This window comes from Phyllostomus discolor, chromosome 7 (genome assembly GCF_004126475.2).
Source record: "Phyllostomus discolor isolate MPI-MPIP mPhyDis1 chromosome 7, mPhyDis1.pri.v3, whole genome shotgun sequence".
In the NCBI taxonomy this organism is placed as follows: Eukaryota; Metazoa; Chordata; class Mammalia; order Chiroptera; family Phyllostomidae; genus Phyllostomus; species Phyllostomus discolor.
In genome coordinates, this window is record NC_040909.2 from 11,708,391 (window position 1) to 11,721,067 (window position 12,677).

At 55.8% G+C, this 12,677-nt stretch overlaps 1 protein-coding gene across 1 annotated transcript in view; it reads right to left on the minus strand.

Moving 5' to 3' along the window:
- The window catches only part of ITGA9 (integrin subunit alpha 9), a 308,765-nt gene that overhangs the window by 246,514 nt on the left and 49,574 nt on the right, over positions 1–12,677 (minus strand). Inside the window, exons 5-8 of the mRNA XM_028518757.2 lie at positions 11,020–11,087; positions 5,728–5,857; positions 3,000–3,085; positions 492–560 (exon numbers count right to left, since the gene is read on the minus strand). Coding sequence (XP_028374558.1) covers positions 492–560; positions 3,000–3,085; positions 5,728–5,857; positions 11,020–11,087 — 353 coding nt within the window. The remainder of the gene's footprint in view (positions 1–491; positions 561–2,999; positions 3,086–5,727; positions 5,858–11,019; positions 11,088–12,677) is intronic.

Here is a 12,677-nt window from a genome sequence, read left to right on the forward strand (position 1 = left end):
GAGACAAATACAGCAGGCAATGTTTCTGGGGACAATGTCTGAAATACAGACAACCTTATAAAAAATAACTGTGCTAGCCCTGGCTGGCATAGCTCAGTGGACTGAGAGCGGGCTGCAAACCAAAGTGTCACAGGTTCGATTCCCAGTCAGGGCACATGCCTGGGTTGCAGGCCATGGCCCCCAGCAACCACACATTGATGTTTCTCTCTCTCTCTTTCTCCCTCTCTTCCCTCTCTAAAAAAAATAAATAAATAAAATCTTTTAAAAAATAGCTCAATTTAAAAACAAAATAATAACTGTGCTGAACTTGGCCGTCTTGCTCCATGTCTCCGAAAACAAGCGTGAACCCGGTGACCCTGCAGGCTGCAGCCAGTGCTGAGCAGGTGAAGGCACCACTAAGCCTTCAACCCAATGTTCCAGCGAGGAAAACCTGATTCCCACGTGATGACATCTCTCGAACCACAAAAGGACACTTACACCAAGAAGCTCACCTTTTTACCTGATGCCTGAAAAATCTTAATTAAGGTGCCTGATCTTCGGTCAGCTCTAAAAATATACACCTATGGAATGAAAAAAAAAAAATCCAGGTAAGACAGACGCAATGGCCAAAGACACTCGTCGGCATCCTCCCAGGAGTCCCACTGAAATGCCTGACCCGGGGCGGGACGGGCGCGCTGATGCTGGCAGACAGCAATGGAGTCCCCACGGCTCTCTTTCCTCAGCTCTGTGGAGAAAGTGTCCTTTGACCCCGAGGTTGAAATCCCCTCCACGGCTCCTGAGCCACATCACGGTGGAAGCCACACACAGTAAGACCCAAGGAGCTTCCAAATGACTAGTAAGCGACTCCACAGTTAGAAGAAGTGCTGTCTTTCTTGAACCATTCCCTCCGTTCCCACTAGTGGCAGCTGGAGCAGGTATGCCAAGACCAGACAGAGGGAGGGGGTGCTCACTGTGGGACACAGTGGATCCCTGCAGTGACCCTGGAGGACACGACAGCCCCGGGACCTACTGGGGTAAACAGGAGCTGAGCTGGCCAGTGCCGGGGGCACTCATCAAGTAAACCCTTCACTGTGGGACTTTTCGGAGTCTTCAGTGTGCACGTTTACGCCATAAATCTCCTCCACCAAGGGCACAATCAATGCAGGACTTCCTAAGCGACATGACTGTGGAAGTTCTTTTTCAAGTTACATCTTCTGGGGAGAGGCGGTCCCACGAGAACCAGGGCCGGGGACCCTCCCACGGGGTGAAGAATCTTGTGAATGCTTTCACGTTCAGATAACAGACGTGAGTAACCATCCAACTCCTGAAGGCCAGAGGTCCATTCTGGGCTCCTTGGGAATCGGGTCTGCACCAGCCCCCGTCCCTGGGAATCCGGCCCAGTTATCTGTTTCCCAACAGTGACGAGTCGCCCCTGCGCCGCTCCTGGGGTCCCAGTAGCACTGAGCCTCGCTGTGAACTGGGAGGCCAACATTTTAATCAGCGCTACAGCGGGACCTGGGCTCCCGCAGCTCCGCCCCCGGAAGGCATTATCAGTGTGGGGCCAGCTCTGGACACGTCTTCCCTCCACCATGGAGAGGAAGTCACGTGACTCAGAAGAACCCGAATCTTCCTTCAAGTCATCAGAGTTCATCTACACGCCTCCCCTGCCCAGGGCCTTGGGGTTTTTTTATCTGGTTTCTTTTTCAAAGAACCTTTCTCCGCAGCATCAGTGTTGGGGGGGAGAGAGGCACATGCCCCAGGAATGGGAGCGGTGGCTCCGCACGGCTGCCCAGGAGGATCCAGGGAAATGACCTTCATTCACACACCACAGTCCAGCTTCGTCGGCTGACCACGCTGGCACCCGGCTGCAGGCTCTGGTGGGCAGTGGTCTCGGCCCATCTCGGCCTCTCTGGAACCCAGACCCTCTCCTCTGCACTCCCAGAGATACAATTAGACTCTCCTAGGTCTACCCAACAAGCTCCAATCCAAAGACCACTCCTCTGTGCAGCTTTTCCTATCAAAGAGCCTACACAGTTTATTAAAAACACAGATTCCTACCCTGGCTGGCGTAGCTCAGTGGATTGAGCGCGGGCTGCGAACCAAAGTGTCGCAGGTTCGATTCCCAGTCAGGGCACATGCCTGGGTTGCAGGCCATGACCCCCAGCAACCGCACATTGATGTTTTTCTTTCTTTCTTTCTCCCTCCCTTCCCTCTCTAAAAATAAATAAAGTAAAATCTTAAAAAAAAAAAAAAAAAGCCCGCAGATTCCTGGCTCACGTGGACCTACCCGCCCACTCAGTCGGGATTTCCCGTAGCCTGGTGCTGGAGAACCAACAGCACAGTGCTCTGTGTGCCGGGCGCCAGCAGTGGCCGAGACCCCCCCAAGGGGACTCAGACAGCCCTGGGTCCATGGGGTCCTTCCGCCACTCTGGGCAGAGAGTTCAGGGCAAGTGACCCACATAGTCCCAGTCCAGCCTCCGGGCTGAACCCGTCTTGGTTCTAAAACATCGGAGAAATGAGTATAAGAATCTAGGCCCAAAGATAAATACATACATCCCCAAAGCTATCTGGGACTAGACCTGGCTCCACTAGGTCAAGGTCAAACTGGGAAAGGGTTGGGAGAGCGGAGTGTGTGACATTAGCATTGGACGCCATTCCTTTGGAGGTCACCATGATGCCATGTTCTGCTAACTGCACTCTCACCTGTGCAGGCACGCGTGCACGCCTGCACACCTGCGTGCACACACCCACACACAGAGCCGGCTGTGAAACCCAGTCTCAGGTGCGAATGTGCAGGGAACGGAGAGGTCCGGGAGTTCTATCCACACTCTAATTTTCAAGGTCCACACTCAAAAGGGGTGGGAAGGAGATGGCAGAAGTTCCTTAATACTCCATCATCACTTACCCGCCAGCCACCCCCCAACCCCAGAACTCAGCGAGCTGACGAACCCCCGGAACAGCAACAGCACGCTCCACCCTTCCACCTGACCCCGCGCTGTCCCACCGACCCGTCCCCTCACCTTTCCAATGCCTTCGTCCTGCGGGGCACCTCCGACCACGTCGGTGGCGGACGGATGAGAGAAGTGGCCGGCGGTCACGGCATAGCCTGGAACGAAGGGGCAGAAATGAAGACAGGGTTGAGAAAGAGTGATGGGGAAGAAGATCTATCAGAGGGAAACATTTCTCGGGGTCTCTAATGGGACAGTAACTATCCAGCTGGTCTCAGAGCAACGGCGGCTGTCCGTCTGCCCAGGCAGGAAGGGCTGGAATCACACACAGACGTGTCCACAAGGACGCCGGGGCCGGAGAGCGTGGTCTCCGAGTGTCTTCTCTGGAACAGGTGCTACACTCAAGACTCCCTGTCTGTTTCCTCCTTCTTCTGATATGCTTTGAACTTTGATACACTTTGGATTTTCATGCAGTACCCGCATTTGAAGGGTAGAGCTGGGTGAACATGTACACATGTACATAACCACGCGATCGCCACCCAGACAGAACGTAACTGCAGAACCGACACCCAGGAGGAGCCCCCTTGCCCTCTCTCAGTCCACGCCCCTCACAGGTAGTGACTCATCAGATTTCCATCCCCATAGAGATACATTGTGTTCGCCTGGTCTAGCGCTTCACTTGAGGCAACTGTGACATCCATCCGGGTGGGGTGCAGTCGTTTCTTGTCATTGTTGACTAATGCTCCACTGCGTGAGTATATCGTAGTATCTTTTTTTTTTCCCTCCCGTTGCTAGGTGTTTGTGTTGTTTCCAGTTTGGGGCTGTTATGAACATCTTGTCCGTGTCTTTGGATACCATTATCTCTTCTAATCTTGCCATTCCGGGAGGAAGATATGATTATTTCTACCATTTTAGAGATGGGGAACAGACTACACATGAGTAAGCAGCATTTCCAAGGTCACGTGGCAAGATTCAAGTCCAATCTGTGTGCCTCCCAAGCCCCTGCAGCTAACCGGGATGCCACAGTCCCTTCTAAGGGAAGGCAGAAAGAAGCTAACTGGGATGGGTGGGTGGATGGATGGATGGATGGGTGAAGGGGTGGAGGGATGGAAGGACAGGCAGGCAAAGAATCTGGATACAAAAGGAATCTAGAAAGAAGAGAAAACATTGTCTGAGCTCAACCTAAATGTTTCCTTTCCCTTCTGAGAGCCTTGCAGACAGGCCACCATATGGTCCCCAAACCCTGTCACCTCGTCGTCACCCTCAGACCCTAGTGCTGTGATCATAAGCTGTTTGGGTTTCGTGACGGCCCCACATTGGGCTCAATTCCTATTCGCCGTGTGCTGGTTTCACTCGGGCTGGAGGCCCATGCTGCCCCGCGTACCGTGGGTGCTGCCAAAGCCGCCGGGGAGCCCTGCAGAGCACACAGCAGGTGAGGCCCCCATTCTGCACAGGGGCGGGGGGGGGGGAGAAGCCACCGGCCTCCACCCAGACGCTACGGCCACTGCCCAGACCAGGCTCCCCTCTGCCTTCTTTCCGTTTCCCGGCCTGACAAACGAGTTGCGTCCCTGCGGTGCACCAGGCACTATGCTGAGCCTGAACGCGTGAGACTAACGCCCCCCCCCACAAGGTGCTCCCTGCTGGGGGGTGTCAGTGGTGCCTCCACAGCACACACAGGGGAGGTGGCTCCAAGTTTCCACTCCGGGCTCAGAAACCACAGGTTTAAACCCCCACGTTGCTATGTAAGAGCCACGTGACCTTGGCAAACTCCCTAACTTCTCTGCACCTCAGTGGCTTTACCTAGGCAACGTGGGTGATCGTAACAGCTATCTTACGAGGTTGTTTCGGGAATGAAGAGAAATGCTATGCAGAGCCCGGCATACAGTAAGTGCTCAATAAATGCCAGTGTTGAGGACTGAGGAGCCCAGGGAAGGCAACACCCCAAAGCCTCGGAGTAGAAGCACTGTGGTCTATTCACCGGGCAAAACCCTGCAGTTAAAGGGGAAAGGAGAGTCTGCAAACCCCTACGGCTGTCTCACAAGCAAATCTCCATGAAAAGGGCCGGGGACGCCCCCAGGTTTAAGTTACAGGCACCGTGTGTGAAAGAGCATTGTCGTCTCATCGTTCAGCCTGCCTAAATGTGGCTTCGTTTTCAGCCCGGGATTGCAGCACTTGGGCCGTAAATTAAAGCAAAGCCGTGTAACGTGCTCCTCCTGCACACAGCCACAGGCAGACCGGCCCTGTTTCCAAACAGGCATGGTCCTGCCTCCATGCTGGTCTCGTCTGCAGGCTGCTAACGTAAATGGTGCCTGCCTTCTTCCTAGAAGGGTAAAGAGAGGAGACATTTCTCGGAGCCTTTCCTTGAGCGCCAGCATTGGGCGGCCATCCCTCGTGATAATATCTGGTCCTTATTGTTTCCACCTGCCCACCGTGGTGACCAGGAAGCAGAGACCCCCTCAAAGGAACGCGGTGCAAAACCAGGTTCTGTTGCACCCATGCTGGGCCCGACCCTCTGAACTCGAGGAAGAATCTAGGCCATGTACATGTTTCACTTCCCTGGAGGCTCAACTGCCAGCTCTTTAATTCCATCACAGTGTTTTCCATTCAGTTCCCTGCTTTGCACTTCTCCACCTGTGGGGCTCGATGGCCACGTGCCCTGGCCAACACTGGAACTCCTTAGGATGAATGTAAAAGCCAGCAAGGTCTTTCTCCCTCCAGCCAAGCAACAGGTGGTAGGCCTCATGGCCATCGCTCCCATCTCCCCTCTTATCTGCGCGCCCCCTGAGCTACTACTACTCACCCAGGTACGTGTACCGCCTGTTCATGATCACCTCGTCGTTCAGTTTGAAGTAGGTGTTGTCTGTCAGGTTCAGCACTTTGACCGTCCCGGCCCAGTAAAATGACCCCGGCGCGCCCATCACCACCAGCTCCTGCCGGAGAGAAACCCAGAGGTGAGGAGAAGAGAAGCCGAAGGGGGAAGTGGGCAGGGAGATGAGAACCGCCATCACGGCGAGGAGCTCACAGGTAAGAGAGAGATACCTCGCCGAGCACTTTCCCCAGCTGAACAATACACAAAATACCCCACGGGCCACCAGAGTCCCCGGCGTTACCGAGTCTCTCATACACGTGCGGTTATTCGGGATAAGGACCAAGGTAACTGAGCAAGTTGACAGGTCACGTGCCAGGTCCCTACACTTCTCTCCACAGGTGAGGCCGCCTCACCTTCCCACCAGGATCAAACACGGACACGGCGAAGACGCGGCATTGTCCTAAACCGCAGAACCCCAGGGAACCGGGCTCGTGAAAAGGCACCACCCCCTTACCCGGCCTGGCCGCCAGCCCCGCCCTCCAGCAACCCCACCTGCCCGCTGTAGTGCTCCAGGAAAACGGGGCAAAATCAGCTTTGCAAAAAGCATGCACAAACACTCCAGTCCGCACTCGGGACTCTCTGCTTAGAAACGGTTCTAAAGCTGGGTTTCCTGGCCACAACGGCCCACGGCAAGCTCAGGACAGCAACATCAGGAGAGCAAAGAAGCCCTGAAGGGAAGGACTGGGACTGGGAAGAGACCAGAGACGGCAGTATGATTGAAAACAGACCCCGGACCACAGAGACACAGCCATCCCCAGCGTTTCGACAAGGGGTGGATGCGCCTGCATCCTCAGCAAGCCCGAGAGTGTGTCTGCGCTACAAAGCCATCTAGGGACCTGCTGGTGCTAACACCAGTGCTCAGAGTGATTCAGGCACCCAAGGAGGGCAGCTCAGATGTCGGCGGGACCTTACCCATGAGGAGACACCTAACTGCGGGAGAGAAGTTGGAAATGGCCGAGACGTCTCACCATAGGGATTCCAGGTCACGGCACATCCGCTCGACAGAGCTCTGCAGCAGCAAAACTACCGCAGACAGTCTACTGGCACCCGGGTGTCCCACAGGGCTCTGGAGCTAGAAAGGCCACCGTGAGCAATACCCGTGCCATGAGCCTGGTTTTGTCAAAGAGAAGAAATGTACACAAACAGGCCGACAAAGACCAGAAAGATAAGCCCCGAAACGGTTGTGGTTTTTCCGCTGGGTGACAGGATTTCGGGAATCCTTTTATCCCCAAAGTTTATGTTCTCTGGTTTTCTCCAATTTCCAGAACAATGGTGAACCACTGGCAATGAAGTCATCTCAGAAAACACGACATGTGTTCCTGGGAGGATTCTGAACGGGCGCTGAGAGGGAGGCCACGTCACGAGGAGGCTATGAGGCGCCGAGGGGCAGCTGGGCATCAGCTGCGTCCCGGCACCCACTGGCGCCCCGGCCGAGGCTTTCACGCCTTCCTGCCCCAGCAGGGGATCCCTGCTTTGTCACTGTCTGTATTTTCTCAAGTATCTACACCTCAATAAGAAATAACGATTATCTAACAAAATCACTCACTTTTCACCCAACAAAATGAAGCACCTACTATGACGTGTGAAAGCTTATACCAGACACAGATCACAAAGTGTCTCTGCATGACATCCCCGAGGTGAGCCCACATGGAAATGCACAAAACATCTTGGAAAAACTCTATCAAAAAGTGTTAAAATAAAGACAATTGCAAGAGGAAACCCCTCCGCTGTGCCAAAGCCCCAACGGGCGGGCCCCCTGGGCTTGTGGAAGTGAGGCCACCATGCAGGTGGCCTCTCGTTATCTCCCTCGGACTTCCAGGTCCCCACATGGTCACGTTTCAGAAAGGCCCTTCCAGGCTGCCCCTTGTGCACAGCGCTGGCCTCGCACTGCTGCCAGAAGCTGCTGGCTTCCGACAAGCCCCAGGAGGCCAGATCCTGCCACAAAGATTCTGCATTTCTGTTGACAACCCATGAACCCACACAGAATTCCCGGGGAGCAAATGTCTGGCAAAGCCAGAAACATCTGAAGAGAAAATGAGAGCGCAAAGCTAGAGGGTACAGGGGTAGGGGGCGCAGGGGGGAGCGAGCGACAGGGGCATCAGGGCAGTAAAGCCGGGACCACCACGTGTTCGGAGGTCCGTGGGGGAAGTACCCAGGCAAAAAGCATAGGGTGTGAGCGCCGATGGAAGAAAGCCACCAGGTTTCTGCCCGGATGGCTTGCTCCGGACAGTGATGCAGGACAGTGTGGACCGTGAACACTCCATGTTAAGGTTCTGAGACCCTGTCCACCCCGAAGGAAGCTGCTGATGGTGAGCTGGGTGCTCTCAGACACAGCACGCTGTTCTATAAAAACGTATCGCTTCCACTCAGGACTCCTCACCGGGAAAATAAGGGCCGTGTGGCCGCTCACACCTTCACGCCTTCCCCTTCCACTCGCGTGTTCTGTGAAAGGAACTGCTAATTCTGAAAGGGGCATGAGAAAGACAGACAATCCGTTCTCCAGAGGGGACTTTCCTTGGCCTTGACCTCCGAAAGGAATCTGCTGCAGTCAGTGTCCAAGCACAGAGGGTACCAGAGCACACACAACATCCTCAGGGCCGGTCGTGCTCACGGCGTCGGGCTTGCTCCATCTGCCGCTCTCCTAAGCCGAAGCTTTGGGCTTTACCACCACACCAGGCGGCGGACCTGCTGCTTTCGGATTTGGATTCATCCAGGATAAAAGTCGAGAAACGCATGTTTAACATATCTCTGCCTGTTCTCTCCCAAACATCACAGGGAGAATAAGACAAGGTAATCCCTTTCCTCTAAAGCCCTTTAAAACCAACGGCTCTTTTCTTTTTCCTCCTCTGCTCGGGCCCCATCTCCCTTCAATTCAAGCTGCAGAAGCCGAGGCCAAGCCTGAGACCCTGGGGCGGGGGCGGGGGCGGGGAGGGGGGTGCTGGCAGGGGCAGGGAAGCCATGTCTCTCTAGAAGTCCCTCACGTTTGCCTTTTTCCATTCAATGCGGGTGACGCCTGTACCTTGTGGCACTGTCCACAAGTGCCAGGAATGTTACCCATGCTCAGCTCCCCAGCACCCGGGGACAGCCAGCACAAATGTCACACACACAAACGCCAGCTTCTCCATGAAGCCAGGGCCACCACCAACGGCAGCAACTCGTGGAACACCATCAATAAACAGTGCGGACCTTTCCTAGCAGACCCCCCCAAGGGACAGGGGACCCGGGGGTGCTGAGAGAAGCCTCGGGCTTTGCCCCACACCCTGCGAGGCGGCAGGAGCTGGGGGGTGGGAGAATGCTGGGGACCTGCAACGGAAGTCTGCCCCCAGGCTCCCACGGGGGGCTTTCACGGTCCGTGTCTTTTCTTGCTGCTTAGAAGTATCCATCACTTCTGTTACCTTAAGCTACCGAAATACATGAAGTTCCCAGGAAATGCCCCCTCACCTTCAATGACCAGCTAAAACTCCCAGGGTGTCGTAACTCACACAGATTTGATGACTCCCAGTCACCCAGCTCCAGGCCCAGCAGGCACTCCGGGCTAGACGCCCACGGCCCAACACGAAATCGTACATTTACCTAAAACATTGAGGGTTTTTTGTGATCACGTGTCACAGTGTATTTCGTGCGTGGCCCAAGACAACTCTTCTCCTTCCAGGGTGGCCCCGAGGCGCCACAAGGTCAGACACCCCTGCCCAGAGTGGATCGGGAAAACGTGGCCGTGTCCGGAAGGCCCCAGAAGCACGTCCAGCCAAGGAGGCAGCTGCCTGCCCTGTGCGGGGACGGCCCAGCTCATGGCAAGGGACGGGGTCAGCGGGAGGGCAGAGGATGGGGCAGCGCTGTTTGACCCCTTCAGCCACATTTCCTGCTCGGCCTCCAGCAGCTGAAGTCCCAGAAATGAGGGCGGCAGAGAGTTCAAAGACCTTCTGCTCAGAAAGGCCAAACGCCTGGGAACCGAAGCAGAGGCCAAGGCCCAGAGCAGCCGGGAGACAGAGTGACTGGGTCAAAGGCCGGTGCCCTCACAGTGGCTGCCGTTGCCACACCACACCCCCCTCCACAGGAGGCCCGCTGGGGTTTGCACGGTGCTTCCTTCTGGCTCTGGGCCCCAGAGGCTGGAGTTGCAACGCGGCCTCTGGTCCCTCTGGTCCCCTGGAGCTGACACGGCCACCTGGGTTTCCCCTCCACGCCCCTGCCCTCCCCACTCCCCCTGCCAGCCCTCCTTCTGCGCAGCCCCAGCTGATGAGACCACAGCAACACCCCCTCCCCAGGGACTCTTCCTCTCCCTTAGCACTTCCTCAGCATCTCCGAAGAGTTCCCATTTCTGCGATGAGTCTACTTTTTCTCTCCCAGACGCCCCCCCCTGCCCCCATGCTAAGCACACCCAGTCCCCTCAGAGAGTTGCTAGCATTGGCCGAATCGAAGTTCCTGGTTTCTGGCCCCTGCTCCCAAACGCCTGTGAGCACAGATGTTCACAGGTCCACTGAAACACCTGTGAGTGTCCTGTCTCTTCACCTCACACAGCGCGTGTGCAAAGCAGACCCCCCAGTCTCCCTGTCCCAGTGAGTCTCCTGGAAGCGGCCCCCTTCCTGCCAGCACCACCATGTTCCAGAACCCTGGCTCAAGACCCCCTTCCTCTCCCCACCGTGCTCCACCCCCCCACCCCCGACACTGCCTCCCTGTTCTCCAACTGCCCGCATCATTTTTACTCCTAAAGGGGCTCCCTAACCTGCACTGTTGCTTTGGGGCTGGGCCCCATCACAGCCCCTACCTGGCCTCCCTCCAGGCCCCCCACCACTTCCAAACACCTGGGCACACCTGGCCCACAGCCTCTTACCACACCGCCATCCCCCGTGTTCACCCACTCGTGAATTTGCGCTGGGTCCCTGTTGCCTGCTGGGCTGAGTCCCGCTTCACTAGACCTTACTGAAGGAGGGACAGACAAAGAAGTTCCACAATCTAAACGCGTGCCAGAGGGATGGCAGAGAGAGTAACCCGGGCACGTGGCGGGGCGGTATTCCCACCGGTGGGGACAGGAAACACTGTTCAGCTCACAGTATCAGAACAAGCAACTGTACGTGTAGGACACTGGAGTTAGTCCCTTTCTACCACATGGTGTCTGCAAAAATAAATCCGAGGGGCACTCAAGATACACGACTGTTTAATCTGTTGAAGTGCTGGAGGAAAACAGAGGTGCGCGTGTCGTATTCTCAGGATGGGGAGGACACCCACCTCGGTGAAGAAGCCTGCTATTCCGGCCTGGCAGGAGCCGTGCTCTTCTCCGTACTTCTTCTTGTACTCTGGAAGGGGGAGAGGAGAGAGAAAACCATAGCCCCGTGAGCGTGCGCCCGTCGTGTGTGGGGCGGCCGGGCGCCAGCCACTTCCCCGAGAGCTGCCGCCATGGGCTGGGCCCCGGGACACCATCCCCACTGGGGCACGGGGGGGTGGGGGGGGGAGTGTCTCAGGGACCCACCAGCCCTCAAGCATCCAGACTCGGGAGCCACCAGGTAGCGAGGCTGCCAAGCGCAGCCGCCACGTGCATGCAGGGAAAGAGGAGCAGCAGCCATGGTGTGATCATTAAGTGAAAGGCTGGTGACGATGATGTCGTGGACTTTAGAAAGGATGGAGAGCCCCAGGAGGAAGGAGTAGCTGAAAACATGGCCCGGAAACGGGATGATGGGGCCCTCCCAGAGCAGAGTCCTCCTGGAAGACAACCAAGCCTCCAGGAAGACACTCCATGCAGCTGGAAGCAATACGCTTGCTGCAATAGCGCCCGACCAGAAACCAGCCAGGAGAGCCCGGGTGGGGGTGGGGGGCTGCAGGAAGAGGGGACCCGCACACGTGCCCCAGCACACGTTACACCACCACCGACGGCACAGGTGACACTATACACTGTCACCTTCGTCTTCCTGTCCCACACAAGAAAAAGGGGAGGGTCTCTCCAGGTCAAAAAAAAAAAAGAGAAAGAAACGAAGAAAAGAGAGGGGAGGGGAGGGAAAAAAGATAAGCTCTTCCTTCCACCACTCCCTCGGTTCCCAACACTCCACCCTGACAAAGGGGGCCCTATGTCGCTGCCACTTTAAGTTCTGGAGGAAAAGTGTGTGGCATGGTCCCGGCACTGTATCAGATGTGTTGACTCACACTGTAGCATGGATCCCTCATCCCTGGAGTTAACAGGTAAAACTCCTGAGCTCAGAGAGGTTACGTGAACTGCCCGAGGTCACATGGCTAGTAAATGGCAAAGCCCAAATTCTACCCCAAGCTTGGCAGACTCAAAAGTCCACCTTCCTTCATCTCGGTGGCCTATCCAAGGTTTGGCAAAGTGCACGATTTCACATCACCTGAAATCACTGCTTGTGCAGAGACTTGGAGATGGAGAGAGGTTCGGCTCAGGTGAGTCAGATTAATTACACGTGAAACTGACACCGCTGGGCGCTGGCTCACGGCTACCCCTGGGCACCTCCAGGCCGGGGGCTACCCAGCAAAATAATCCAGGGACACCCCCCACCCCATCACCCCTTGGGCTCTTGACAAGTCTATAATACCTTAAAAGCAACGTGCTTAATTTTGAAACTTTTATACTTAACTACACAATATCCTTCCATTTGAAACAAACAAAAAAAAAAATACAAAGGAACTATGAAGTGGTGATTGCAACACAGTGGCACTTCCTGCAGCTCCCAGAGTCTGCTGGAGGAGAAGCGGGGAAAGGCCCCCGGGAGACATCCAGAGTAATTCAGTTTCTAACAACACTGACCGCAGAGCCTGGTAACATTTTCCAGTAAGTGGCCATTAGCCGGCTGCTAAATTACAACGGAATGTCAAGTGAGTTCCTCCTCCGCCCTGCAGAGGGCTAGAGCAGCCCCTCCCGGCGTGGCCCCAGGTCCCAG